Source organism: Clavelina lepadiformis, chromosome 2 (assembly GCF_947623445.1).
Source record: "Clavelina lepadiformis chromosome 2, kaClaLepa1.1, whole genome shotgun sequence".
Lineage (NCBI taxonomy): Eukaryota > Metazoa > Chordata > Ascidiacea > Aplousobranchia > Clavelinidae > Clavelina > Clavelina lepadiformis.
The window spans coordinates 13,406,642-13,420,609 of NC_135241.1; the positions used below are offsets into that span (position 1 = coordinate 13,406,642).

Below are 13,968 nucleotides of genomic sequence, written 5' to 3' on the forward strand. Positions count from 1 at the left end.
CTTCTTCACTTTAACTATTCTACGCATCTGTTACGTTATGACGCAATACTATCATGAGTATTAAAATTCTATTTTTTGCACAGAGCTTTGCAATGCAATGGTGAAAACACGTAATTATACCAACAACGGAATATTGTCGTCGTGAGTGCTGGGCTCGCAATAATCGTGAGTGCTGGGTTCGTGTTCGACACCCGAGCGCATACATTGAACTTGTACAAGAGAAATAGCATCGCAATCAAAATTCAAGTTTGGCATCAATAATTCGGACACTTTTACATAGCTTTGTGGGTTTGTTTGTAAATATTAGACGAAATGCAAGAATTGTCTTCCCCCTGTTGTAGTTATGAGATAGTTATTTCGTGGTTTGTATTGTTTAGGTGTGAGAATTACAGTGAGGGGCAAATTCTAAAACAAGTGGCCTTAAATCAAAGAGTAGTTGTCGGTAAACCTAGTGATGAAAGGATTTTTTACTAACATGTAGTGGTTAAGCAGTTATTGCTAAAATTGTATTGTAAATTTGGCCTCCTCTTATGACGAGGAGGTGCTGTCGTGATGACGTCACGATGTAAAAACAATATGACTGGTGTGTGTATTACGTATAGTATCTAACGCGTTTTGGATGGAACAGGTTTCCAAAGGTATAAGTGATTGGTAGCAGGTAATGTTTACTTTCAGCATAGGAATGTTACAGATGACAGTACATGTTTGCTGGCCGTGATAACCTTCCATCGTTATAGCACCACTGTACAATGAACAACTTACACATTTTAAGCTTCTGGGCTTTGCCATTATTTTCCGTATATTGATTGTCTGAGAGCACATTTTCTTGTTGTTTTTTTAACAACAAGGTTAGCACCTTTTGTCGCTCCCCACAGTAAATAGCGAAAAAAAAACAAATAAAAAAAAATCTTGTTTTTACCGCAGTTACCGGTGTCAGACGAGGCTAGAGCAAACAACCAAGACTAAACTGTACTGTAGGTTAACATTTACATTTACCGGAGCAAATACACCAACGGCAAGCTAATTTCAGTTATTTAACGCAAAATGTCCCTGTAATACATTTAAGTATGCTCTAATTATACGTATTACAGTACTCTTTACTTGTCTATCGCAGGAAACATTCTTTTCAAAAACGTGAGTCGTCCCTATCGTTTCTGTTATGTTGACGTAATAAGAACCGGTATCCTGGTCACAATTAACTGATGAATTTGCATATTTTTTTATTGTTTCTAGCAATACAGTACATGCTTAAACACTACTGACTACATATTAGTAACTTACAAATCCTTTCCCTAGTCTATTTATGAACAACTACTCATCGATTTATCGCTAACTTGTTTTGGACTTGCCCCGCACTTTATCGTGGGTTGTAACTACCAGTAACCTACTATACTTTGTAACTCACACCTTTATATATTTGTTGTAGGATAAATATTTGGTTTTATTCGTTGTCGTTGTAAACGATACTTTACATACAGTACATTTTTAGGTTGCTAGTCCGTAAAGCATTTTTTTACCATCAGCAAGCATAAAAAGCTTGAAAATCACTGTTTTAAGATGTAAAATCTAGATCGTTACTAACGAATGCCGTGCCTCACCTATATGGTGTTTGTTGATATGTATTTGAAGCTCCTTTTCGGTGCTGAATCGTTTGGTACATGCTGAAGTTGGGCAACTAAACCTTTTAGAATCCACCGTTTTTCCATGCATTTTCACGTACCTTTGCTTTTTTCGCGTTGGTTTTTCAGTATTTTCGGCTGCTTGCAATAGATAAATTTGTAATTTGGTTACATCATTTTACTCTATAGGCTTGCATTGTAAGCCACGAAAATACTCTGTTTAGTCCAACGATAAACGTTTGATGCCATATCAAGTACAAAACCGTTTTACATTGGAAACTATTTTCAAGTATTACGATGTTGTGACTCGTGTTTATTACTTACGCAATGTTGCAGCCACCGAACATGCCATGCCATCAAATAAAGGTGCATTAGTTGGTAAGTTCTGAGGATTTGGGTCTGCAACTCGTTGAACAGTAGATAAAGTGTGATTGTGTCCACCAATTACAGGGTGAGTAGCTAAAGCAGAAAGTGAAATACATTACATATTTAACAACTTGGGTCTAATAAATATAAATCTAAACTACTATTTTTGTTTTAATGGATGTGAATAGCATGGTACCGTGCAGATCGTAATACAGCGACATGTTCGAACTTGTGACTTGAACCCCATTTGCAGTTGAGTTTTTTGCCATGATCTCATCTGAGTTATCTTTTCTCGTGGCTGAATAGCTTCCGCATTGTTCTTTTTCAAAACATATCTGCTGCTTTTTTTGCCTCCTGTTGCAAATACAAACTGACATCATCATCACATAATTTGTTGGTTCAGTAGCCGATAGGTAAGATTTAGAACGTTGGGAACGTAATAATGCGGCCCGTGTTCGATACCCAATGGTACTACCATTGCAATGTCTTTGGCCAGGGCATTAACCACACTTGTTCTTGTTCAGTGGTCCCGGTGAACGGTCCTAAATTCGAGAAAAACGATATAGAAGTCAAAAACCATACCTAAAAAGTGTTTGTCTATTGAAAGTTGCACAAAGACTTTTTCTTGGTAACCAAGGTTCGAACGATTAGGAATCATCGCCGAGTTTAAGTCGTGCAAAGACTTTCCTCAGTTTGAGAATAAAAATTAGACCTACTATACCAAACCATTAATAAAAATGGAGCTTTGAATCACAAAGAAAGAAAACAAAGAACATTTTCTGTTTAGCCCATGTAATGTGAATAACATGGTTTTTGTTTCTTTTGTTTCACTGCAAGCATGAATCTAAGAAAAATTCGACGTTGAAACCAAGGAAAATCAAGCATTTAGTAAAAAACAATTATCGTAAATTTCATATAAAAAGCGGGACAAGCGTTGTTTTGAACACCAAACATTAACCATTGATTGAAAAAAGCAGGGAAATAAAGACATTAGTGCGGATCCATGTATTTGTATTCACACGTCTCCTCAACAAATTTTGGTAATGTAACAAAAACATAACTAGTAGTTGGCCAGCCAATTTCAATACGGATAGAAATATTAAAGCGGATGTTGTAGAGGTGATAAATCTTCCTTCCCAGGTCCAGCCGCAATACGCAGTAGAACGTACATTCACAAATAGTCGCCAGACAAGTCATTCGGCAGTTGTAATCATTTGAATTGACAGAAATTCAAAGCAATCACTTAAAGCTTGAAAAGCTGTTAAAACCGTAAAACGCAAATCGTGAATTTAGTTAATCTTCCTTCATTACGAGATACAAAAAGAGGTAAATAGGTAATTACGTTGCAAGTTTAAATCTTAGAAGATGAGTAAATTTCAATAAAGATTCCCAAAAATCAAGATTGTTCTAGTCCTACGTCGATCATAGCATTTTTGAAAAATCCGTTTTGCTGTGGATGTGAGAGCAAGGAAAAGAATAGGACTTAAAAACATCTTTAAAAAAATTTACGCATCCAAAGATGTGTTAACATTGTTTCATTATAAGGTTTTCAAAGCATTTAGAAAAACGTTGCAAAATACAATGTTTTGGTATTCATTTATAGAAACATAATAACATAATTAAAAAGTTTATTTTTTTTACCTTTTAAGGTAAGCCGTTCAAAGTAAATTTACTATTAAATGAAGGCTGAGGTATCATATGTGTTGATATTTAACGTGTAATGGCCAGTAGAGATGAGTAATGCGTTTTGGCTAATATTCTGATGGCGAGTATAGAGTTACGCACCAAATACGTTTTAAGCACTATGCCAAAAATCTTGAAAGTAACCCTAACTTTTCTGCTAACAACTCCGTAGTGCGGGCTTAAATGAAGTTGTCGATTTCGCTAAATACTGAAGAAGACTTTTTCCATATACCAATGAATTGTGTAGGGCTGTAAATACTGAATAGCGTCATATGACGCGCTTGGGCCGAAATGCCGAAAATCGTCAAAGTAGCCATCGCATTTAGAGTCATAACTAGGGTTGGATTATCCGGATAGCGGTTAACCGGTTAACCGGTTAACCGCAGGGTTTTTTTCTATCTGATATCTGGATATAAATCTGCCGGTTAACCGGTTAAAAGAGTATCGTTGCTAATGCGTTTTACACTTTTTAATAAGTTTGAACATTCTTTGTTACGTAGAGGCTGACTCCCGCTGAGCGCAATTAAACCTTTTTTCACACTTCTATTGTCTTATACCAGGGGTGCGCAACCTTTTTGAACCCGAGAGCCGCTTTGGTTGTTAAATTTTTACTGACGAGCCAAGTCATAAGAACTTATGACGTCATAAATAGTTATATCGTTTAATTTTTCCATATCTGCATTCCTCAATCGAAAAATATCATTAAATTTGAATAATTAACAACTTGTCATGAATGCTGGCCTAAATAAGGAAAAGAAAAAGAGAGAAACGTTCATAAACGGTAGTCTTGGTAGCCTATACAATTTCTTTGAAATTTTACGATTCGACTAGAAGAGCCACAAAAAACATGCCGGAGAGCCGCAGTTTGTCCACCCCTGTCTTATACTTTCAACTACGGTACTCGTAAAATGCACGAGTGAAATTTAGTATCACGTCACAAAGAAAGCATAATGAATGATTGAATGATGCATTGTGCTTTATAAGGAGGGCGTTGCAGAAGCAGTGAACATTAAATTTGCGTGATTTTTCTCGTATTCGCTCGTACTGCGCGTGTGCGTAGATCTGCAATAAAACTGTGTAATGATTTTACAATCCATTTTTCATGCAAACCTCGTGAAATCGATTGTTTCACTTAGCAGTTATCTAACCGGTTAACCGGTTAGATAAATTCCAAATATACGGATATATCCGTTATCCGGATAGTAAAAATTATTGATATCCGAACTAACCCTAGTCATAACTTCTTAGCAAGTTTCTCAATGTATACTTTTTTATAATTTTTTACAAGAATACTGGCCTTGATTATTGCCACCAATTGTTGAAAGTTCTTAACGAAAAACTCAACGCATAAAGGAGTTACTGAATGCCGAAAAATGGTTATTTTCAAAATATTTTGGCAAGTTCCGGTTGAAGTATTAGTCAAGTGATTGATCTGAAAGTAAATAAATATGTTCCTACGCCCAGACTGATAAATCTCTGCAGTAAAATTGTTATATGGTCTTAAAAATTTCGTGGTAATTTCTGTCAAATGCTTTAGGTTAAAAATTTTTAGTCAAACACAATTTTCTGATTTGCCCTTAAACATACCACAAACCCATTTAATTTCAAGAAAATTGATGCAAAAACTGCTAAAATATTAATGTTTAAAAAAGCGGGAAATCCCGTTTAAACTTTACCTAAAAGCAAAAGTAAGCGTGTTAAATTTTACACATTTAAAGGATTTGCGTCTGCTGGTAGTATAGCTTTGCTTCAAATTACAAAATTATTAACAAAAATTCAAACATTCAAAATCTGAAAATTTACGTTTAACCCAGAGTTTGAGCTGTTATGGTCAGATGACATGATCTAATGTAAGTATCTGTCCTTTCTTGGATGGGGAGTAAATAGATTGACAATCGAACAAAGATTCATTTTTGTATAGCAAATGCTTCTCGGGTAACGTTTAAGTAAAAGCCTGGAATATAAAGACGATTTCCTATAGTTATGGTCGCGTGATGAAGCACGTTTTCAACACATTCTATGACCACGATAAATACTTCTACGAAGTTTAAGAAATTATCTTGACCACACAAAAAGTTATAAAACGTGAAATTTTCGGCCTAACCCAAGATGAGAACCATAAGATGCCCTATATCTCTATATCACGTGACCGGACGTAATCGTCATAAAAGTGGTATGTTAACGGATCAAATAACTTCAAACCAGTAAAGTTTGAAAGCAAGGCAACAAAAGATAAAGGAGATATTAACCGTCAAAAAGTAGCAAAATTTGAAAGTTTTCGGGGATTTCTCAAAAAAGCAGTCATCTGATCACGCCCAAATACGAACTTGTCCGAAATTTTATTAAACCCCAACCACATACCAAATTCCAAGAACGTTCAACGTTATCAACGCGAGTTCTCGCACGAAACACTTGAGATGAGGAGGGATCCATAATAGTGCTTAAAACAATACGTATCGAAATTTTTGATTTCGATCCATAACTAGTAGTTGGCCCGCCAACTTTTTCAATACAATTTCGATACGTAATAAAATATAAAAAGCTTTGTTTGAAATGACCCTTACCACTTTGGTTTCTTTAACAAAAAGGTATAGTTTTTGTGCTAATGATTTCCCTAAACTTTTTGCTTTATTAACCTCCATTTTTCTTCGATTTGTTCGTTATTGTGCGATAACGTGCCGCAGAATAAGAGTTTTGTAGACTAATATTGTATTTAGTTTCTCAATGTTTTGTAAAACGTTACATGCTAAGATCTATGTGGAATGACCAGTTCACTCTATAAACGACAGTCTCAGCCTTCACCTAGTGGAATTTGCGTTTAGCAAAACCAAAACATTTATTACAAGTAAGACATAGATATGCGGCCGAAGATCTATTTTATCAAAATGCAACAGCTGTATTCTATGATTGATATATTTTTTGTTTATTGACATTAATCCTGTAATGCATTATTTTATTACCTAACTTATAATTATTATTACGTTCTCGTATATTAGACCTACTTTGAAACATCTAAATTTGCTATACCCTACGTAAAAGGTTGATATAAAAAAATGGAATATAACTTACAATAAAAAATATACACAGAATGCATTTATTGATGAACTTTTCCATTTTATATATAGGAAACATATAGTTTGTTAGTTTTTTTAAGTTATGTGGTTTTTATCATTAGATATATATCGTAGGCCTACAGTAAACAGACCTAAAAAGATTCTAATCTGTCAACAACAAAAGGTGTTAAACTGAGGCAGATTACGTCAGGGCAGATTACAATAATAAAGAAATATTAGATTCTAATCTGTGTTAACTTACCAGACATCCAAATAATTTCCAGCCTGCAACTTATTCATTTCACCGTGTCTTATGATGTCAGTGCTCTTCTGAAAGAAAAAGGCTGTTATAGTAATAGGCCTTATTATTTATAAATTAACATTTACATGTCCAACCCAAATAAGAAATGAACACAGAAAGCACTCACAACAAATATACATAATATCATGTACAACTAAACTTTTCTATACTTAAAACTTATTGGTTGTTATAACATAACACTTATCACTATGAACATGGAGGTTCATGTATCCATATTCCACTGGTCTGTGTGTAGTATTAGGTTACAAAGCACTGCAGTAAATAGCCTATTGTCGTGCACATGTAAGAAGGTCATCACTTCGGTGTGCGCGCTATATCGGTGCGTGGTGACACCTTAATTATACTTACATGAGGGGGTCAGTAAAGGATAACATTCTGGTGCTATGGTATATGGAAATTTCTCTTTTAATCTTGGGTCAAGTTTTTAGTCAGATTTTAATCAGTGCAATCTTAATTTCAATGGTTTTCTGCAAGTATTCTTCCATTCATTTTCATTGAAAACTTAAATCCCGCTTTGTGGATAGTCACTGTAATGGGCGTTCAAATATTATTTTCATCGAAGGAAAAAATCAACAAGTGAACAAACTAAACATTACCTGAATAAGACCATCACCAGTGTTAAAATCAATTACTTTTTAAATAATCAGCTGTATATACTGTATATGGAAAAAATACTTTACGAAAATATTATCACTGTTATAATTGCTCAATTATACAAAGTGTTTTTAGAGCACGGTAATATCAGAAGAACCTTTCACACACTGCAGCTAGAAAAAATGTTATTTTTGGAAAAATTTTTCGATAAAAAAAAAAGCAAATACTGCACATTTCTAAGTTTCAAACTAGTGGAAATATGCTTACAAAATTGCTTAGAAATAACAATATTGTTATTGTGAAAACTGTTGGCGTAATGAAAATCAAACCAACAGGCCTGAGACCGGTCATACACTTAAATTCCGTGTATATATATGGTATGGTATTGCAACCTTTATCCTCGGACTGAGAAAGTTGATACATAACTTAAACTCGGCAGTGATTCCTCACCGCTCGAGCCCCGGTTACCGATTTTGTTTATATTGTGCTTATCCAATGGCTACAAATGTTTTTTCTTTGTAGTATTGCTGAAAACTTTTTAATTTGGAACGTCTTATTGGGAACACTGGACAGAATTCATACCTTGTCCAAGGGTGTTACATAGGAGGCACGACGGGAAATCGAATCCATTTCTTTTCGGAATTTACCCATTTACTGGGAAGCGAATGCATTTACGAACCAAACACGCTCAGCAATCCGTCAACAAGACGACATACACGCGTAAGATATTTGCATTGCCGAATAGACAAGAGTCGCTAAGAAATGGCTGTAACGTCATTGGCTGTAATGCCTAACGGCGATAATAGACATCGACAGTAATTGCCCTGAAAGACGACAATAATGGAAATGAATGGACAATGACTGTAACCAATGATTCCATTTCTTTTATAGAGAGAGTATAAACGCCACGTTGTACTGTACAATACATGCGTTTATCCTACTGGATATAGCGGAAAAGTTACAAGCCACTTTTTGATACATATAGGTAAAATAAAACAACATGATGCACTCCGCCGGAATTCAGGGCCTTTTTTCAGAAAAATTACAATGAGATAAGGTATGTCTATGAATTATATCGTATTAATCTTCATAATTTTGTGATCGACTAGTATGAAAATCTGCCTCTCCAATAGTGGTCTGTATGTGTAAAGCGATGTTTTCTAACGCTCTGTCCGCTTGACTCTTTCGAAAGTGGCACGCGAAATAATTCCAGTTCGTCGCAAGGTGGTAAGCTTTAAAATGGCCAAATTTGAAAAGGAGGTCTGAATGATGAGACATAATTTGGCTTCTATCTGGTGTAGGTTTAACTTTTGGTAGCAGTGCGGTAGAGTATACTAACAGAGACTCAAACCGTTTCACGTCCAAAACGCGATCAAAAATATTATGCATTGCTTCATCTATATTCTATATTATCTATAACATAGAACAACGATAGGCTACCAGGTCCATAACTACGGGGGCGCCCCCCCTGGAAATATGTGTCAAGCATTGTTTTAAAGTGACAATTTTGTGGGCATACGAAAATTAATTTCTAATAACCGCCTTGATCGCAGAATTGTGGAACAGCGCACAATTCACTTCTTTAATTGTATTAATGACGGCGTTAACAGAGATGACTGTTTTATGGAACTTCATAAATAAATATTCATTATTTGACTTTAATACGGCTTTATTCCTGTTTTCCTTTCATTTACCAATTTATTTCTGTTATGTTGTTACGCCATCAAGTATTTTTTGATTGCTTAGATGCATGTAACGTCACAATTGCGATTGTTGTTTCCAAGAAGACTTTTACCTTCCAATTTTGAAATATTTTTTACCATTTCACAGTACACCTGAAGAAGCAAGCGTATGCTTGCGAAAGCTCGTGTCGAAAAATATAAAGTTAACCTTAAGAGTGCGAAACTTTATCTTGTTTCTTATTTTGCTTAGTAATTAACCTATACGGCCTACAACATCAAAATATTGCTTTTAGCTAGAACGGTATGTTAGAAAAGTATATAGCTAGTAGATTCATAACATGAATATTTACATATTAGTTATACAACAGATTTTTATTTACCTGATCTATACTGCTGTTGGTAAATTGCATTGGATGTAAATTCATCTCATCCGCATGTCGCACATCTGACGTACAAGACTTAGAAGAGAAATTCCAATCATGCTCATTGTTTAAAGACCCCCTGGAGTTAACGTCTAAACCTGTTGTGATGTAAGACTGATAAAAAGTTCGTTTTGTTGTTTTATTTTTGTATTGCATTTGTTTGTACTGCACATTGCTGATTTACAGTTAGGCTACAGCTAAAATATATTACTAGAATCTTAAGTGTATACAGTCGTCTTTGTCAATACCCTTTAGATATATATTTGCTTGTTTATTAGTTTGTGACTACACTATACTATTTTGTACAACTCATAAAGAAAAATGATGGCCATGAAAACTGAATCTTTCTTGCAAACTTTACCTCCAGATTTATATGGACAGTCAATAAAAATAGAAGTTTGCGATTGTTCCCGGACAAAGTATGGGCGATGCTCTGCAAAAAGTATAAAATACAAGTGTAGGTAGAATGGCGATTCATTTAATTAAATAAGGTTCCTTTAAAATTTGATGTTACTTGTAAAACAATTGTTCTGGTGCAATCGAGTTTCAACAAGAAACGATAACGCAGCCTATAGCTGAGTCGGACACAAAATGGACGACTTATTATGACGAAAAGCAATTACAAAGTGAATGATAAATCATGTCTTGGGAATTTTCATGAATCATGGAGTTAATCTACTAGTTATTTCACATCTGTTGGCTTTTTCATCAGTTGAAAACTGTATGGCCTATGTTTTGACAAAAAATAAATGTATCACTTTGAAACAGTGATAACTAGTTCGCCATAATACCTTACATTAGCATGTTTTAATTTTAGCAATAAAAGTTAAGCTACATCTAAAAAAGTTATACACTTTTATGAAATGTTTCAAATAAAATACATTCATGTTGCTGTGCTACCTTTTAAAGTGCAACCGTTATATATAAACAAATTACCAAACAAAACTAAAATATACATTACATTACCAGAAATTATTTCATAACAAAACCACAATTAAAAATATACTGTACCCGTATGATAAGGATTTATGACAGGAGAATGTGCAGAAAAACACTGCGAGGGGTTGATGACGTTCGATTGGGAACTCGATTGGCCAAAATTATCACCGATAGTGGTATTACTATTGTTTTCCTCGTACAAATCAATCCCTTCCAGTTTGCTTTCGTTCTGATTTATACTGCTTTCTGCAGTTGTTTTTTCTTCCATGTTTCCTGTTGAGCAAAACTTATTGTCGCAAGCGCGAGCGTTACATCGAAAATTATTTGCATGATCATTCTCATCAAAATAGGCTTGATTTTGATGTGCAACTCTAGAAAACGAATTGTTTGAGCCATGGGGATCATAGTAATTATTCTGTTCAGGATCCTGTGTATAAAAGTCTGGTAAACTGGATGTAGTATGCGACGATGGTGCGTTCATAAATTTAAAGGCACCCGGTGTTGGGCATTCTAGCTCACACTGCGTAAAGGTCTGTATATAGAGCTTAAAGCTTTGACTTTCTCTCAAATTGTTTGGAAGATTTTGAGTTTTATCCTGCAGGCTTGGTTGAACCCTTGATGCAAAACGTGGAAATGGAACGGAAACAGAATCAGGAAAATGGTCACATACTTTACGTCTTGTTGCTAAATGTACGTTGTCCGTAGATGTGATGTAATGAGGTTTCGATACAACAAGGGGTGTGTTATGCATCCGTCCTTCGGTGAGAGTTGAGGCACAAGCCATCGAAGAAGGCAGGAGAAATTCCTCTTCACTTTTGATGCCAGCTGAATTATGATTATTATTGACTTTAGATAGCGGGTAATATTCACAACTGGTCTGTAGAATTGGTTGCGAAACGTCAGAATAATCTGGCTTCGCTATTGCACCTGAATCCGCTTCGGTAAAACTGCTGATATCGTTATCTGTACTGGGATAGGCAAATCGGTACCCTTGGGAGTAATTTATTTCATTTGATGTTGCAATGGCACAATCAAATAACTTGCGTTTGTCATTGCTGTCAGTTTTCGATAGAGGTGGAGGGTAACTGGGCAAGATGTCCGATTCTCCTTTTATGACTTCCTCATAGTATAATCCATTTCTCGTTTCCAACGTGTTATATTCTGGTGAATTACTGTTCGGAGTATTGTAATTGGATGGACAATTAGATTGGCCTTGTCTATAGGCAACAGATTCGGCTTGGCTTGACCAAGCTAAATCACAGTGTTCTTCACAGCATTCTAAAGGCCATATATTAGACTTTAGGATATTTTCCTCTCCAGTCACTTTACTTAAGTTTTCGCAGCTGCCGTTTGTGAATTTATACAAAACTGTATTTTCACTGCAAGCTTCGTTGACGTCACTTCCAGTTGCGCCAAAAATCTTCGGTTTATCTTCTGAAATGAAACTAGCTTGCCTTTGGTGTGATACAGAAGCTGTCTTACTCTTCAGTTCCTTAGTAGCCTCTTTTTCGCCAGTGTTACCAGTATCGGTCTTGTCACTCAGACTCCTGTTTTGCGGGCAGCTGTTTGATACTTCAGAATCCAATCCAGGAAGAGTTAAAGTGGGAGGAGGCATCTTAACGCTATAGCAATTCACAAGTCTGTTAAAAGTTGCGGTTATAGGAATTTTCGGAAATGACTATTGTAACAACAACAATGAATAGAAACTGCAATAACTTACTTTTGTTTGAATACTCTAATTTGCTAAAATCTAATTTGCTTTCGCTATACAAATATTGCGTATTCATCATTTTCTTCATACATAAATTTCTAAATTTAACCAACTCCCATTCTGAGGTCGTAATGTTTACTGTAAAGGTTCCTTCTTTACTCCTTTGCTTGGAAAATTTATTATCGCAACCAGGCCGCAAGAATTTTATTTTTTCTATCTTAATAAGACTACAGGGCTACTTCTGATAAAGCGAGTAACTGTAAATCAGTTACCGTGTGTTGGTCCGATAATTGAACTCCCACGGACGAAGGTTTCGGCTAATGTTATATGTTATAAAATATTAGCTGATAGCATTAGAAGTAGCTTATCAAACCGTGACACGTTGTGTTACTCGAAAGAAATTTTTGCCCTTTAAAGAGCGGCAGTCCCTTTCAATGTTGTTAACTGCAAGCAACCTCCAAGTATCTACTTATATTAATATTTCAAAGATGCAAGAAATCATCTTCTACAATTGCAATATATCAGCAGTTGCATCCAGGGGCAGAATATTACTTGGATGGTTCCTGGATGGTACCTGGATGGTTCCCTGGCTTAAATTGATTCTGAGGTCCCTTTGCGGAGAAATAAAAGAAAATGCAAAACGTACTGTTTAATAACAACAATTTAACACCGGAATAAAATTACATCTGTTGTCATAAGAGGCTGCTTTTTTGTTTTCCAACGCATTAGTGGGCCTCTGGCTGCAGCTCAGTCAGCGAACCCTTTAATTCGTCGCTGGTTACATTCACCTCTTATACTTTGTTACTCAAAGCAAACAGATTTTCGATTTCATAGCTAACTTCACACAAATTGTTGCAGTTTTGGCTGTTTTTATCCAGTAATTCTGGAACTTGAAGACTAAGATATTTCATTATGAGAGAATGGTATTGAATGTTATTTTTTAGATTAGCGGTTTTGTTCATTAGCGATATTTTTTCAAACTTTTAAGTATTATGTGAAAAATTTAGTTTTTTTAGTATAAGAAACGGATGATTAATGATCTGGCCAGAAAATCGTCAGCTTAAGTATCTTGGTCATTTCTTCGTAGGCGTAGCAATTGCTCGCAATGAAGCCTGTGGCGCTGCAGGTCACATGCTTTGTATTTTTTTTCTATTTCGTGGATTTCCATTTAACGTCGTCAAAGCGTTTCGTGTTTGACTGTGTTAAGCCATCTTTCCAATAGCGATCATTACGTACTGTGCTTCATCTGGTGAGTAGACGTTTTTGGTTCCTCATGTTTATTATTCAAGTTTTGTGCAAGGCGTACATTTTACTTGAAGAAGTTACAAATGTAAATACCCCGCATATAATGCTAAAGAACAGCCCCCTCTGAAGAGTTAAAACAGTCATACAGAGCTAACGGTTCAATCAGGTCAAGTTAGCTACAGGAATAAGCGAATGACACCACACATGAGGTACGCTACACTGGGGACACCTATGGAACGCCAACGCCGCAAAAATAGCAAAGTGTTAAATTGTATCGCAACTTTGCAAATTATCTTTTGTTTTCATAATTTGATTGGAGGGTTATCAAACGT

The 13,968-nt window shown here is 35.5% G+C and overlaps 1 protein-coding gene across 1 annotated transcript; it reads right to left on the reverse strand.

Annotated features, from left to right (window-relative positions):
- Positions 1-1,566: 1,566 nt before the first annotated feature.
- LOC143444898 (uncharacterized) lies at positions 1,567-12,296 on the reverse strand. The gene is made up of 7 exons (XM_076943691.1): positions 10,753-12,296; positions 10,103-10,174; positions 9,700-9,839; positions 6,984-7,051; positions 2,182-2,339; positions 1,944-2,078; positions 1,567-1,760 (listed from the first exon to the last, which is right to left on the reverse strand). The coding sequence occupies exons 1-7, from the start codon at positions 12,293-12,295 to the stop codon at positions 1,567-1,569; spliced, it is 2,310 nt and encodes a 769-aa protein (XP_076799806.1). The 5' UTR covers position 12,296.
- Between the last annotated feature and the right edge of the window lie 1,672 nt (positions 12,297-13,968).

Bases quoted from the DNA above. Each gene is read 5' to 3' on its own strand.
- LOC143444898 (XM_076943691.1), bottom strand. From the start codon at position 12,295: ATGCCTCCTCCCACTTTAACTCTTCCTGGATTGGATTCTGAAGTATCA. The intron at 9,840-10,102 runs GTAAAGTTTGCA...ACATCACAACAG, and splicing joins CTGTCCATATAAATCTGGAG to GTTTAGACGTTAACTCCAGG. The intron at 7,052-9,699 runs GTAAATAAAAAT...TTTTTCTTTCAG, and splicing joins CCAACAGCAGTATAGATCAG to AAGAGCACTGACATCATAAG.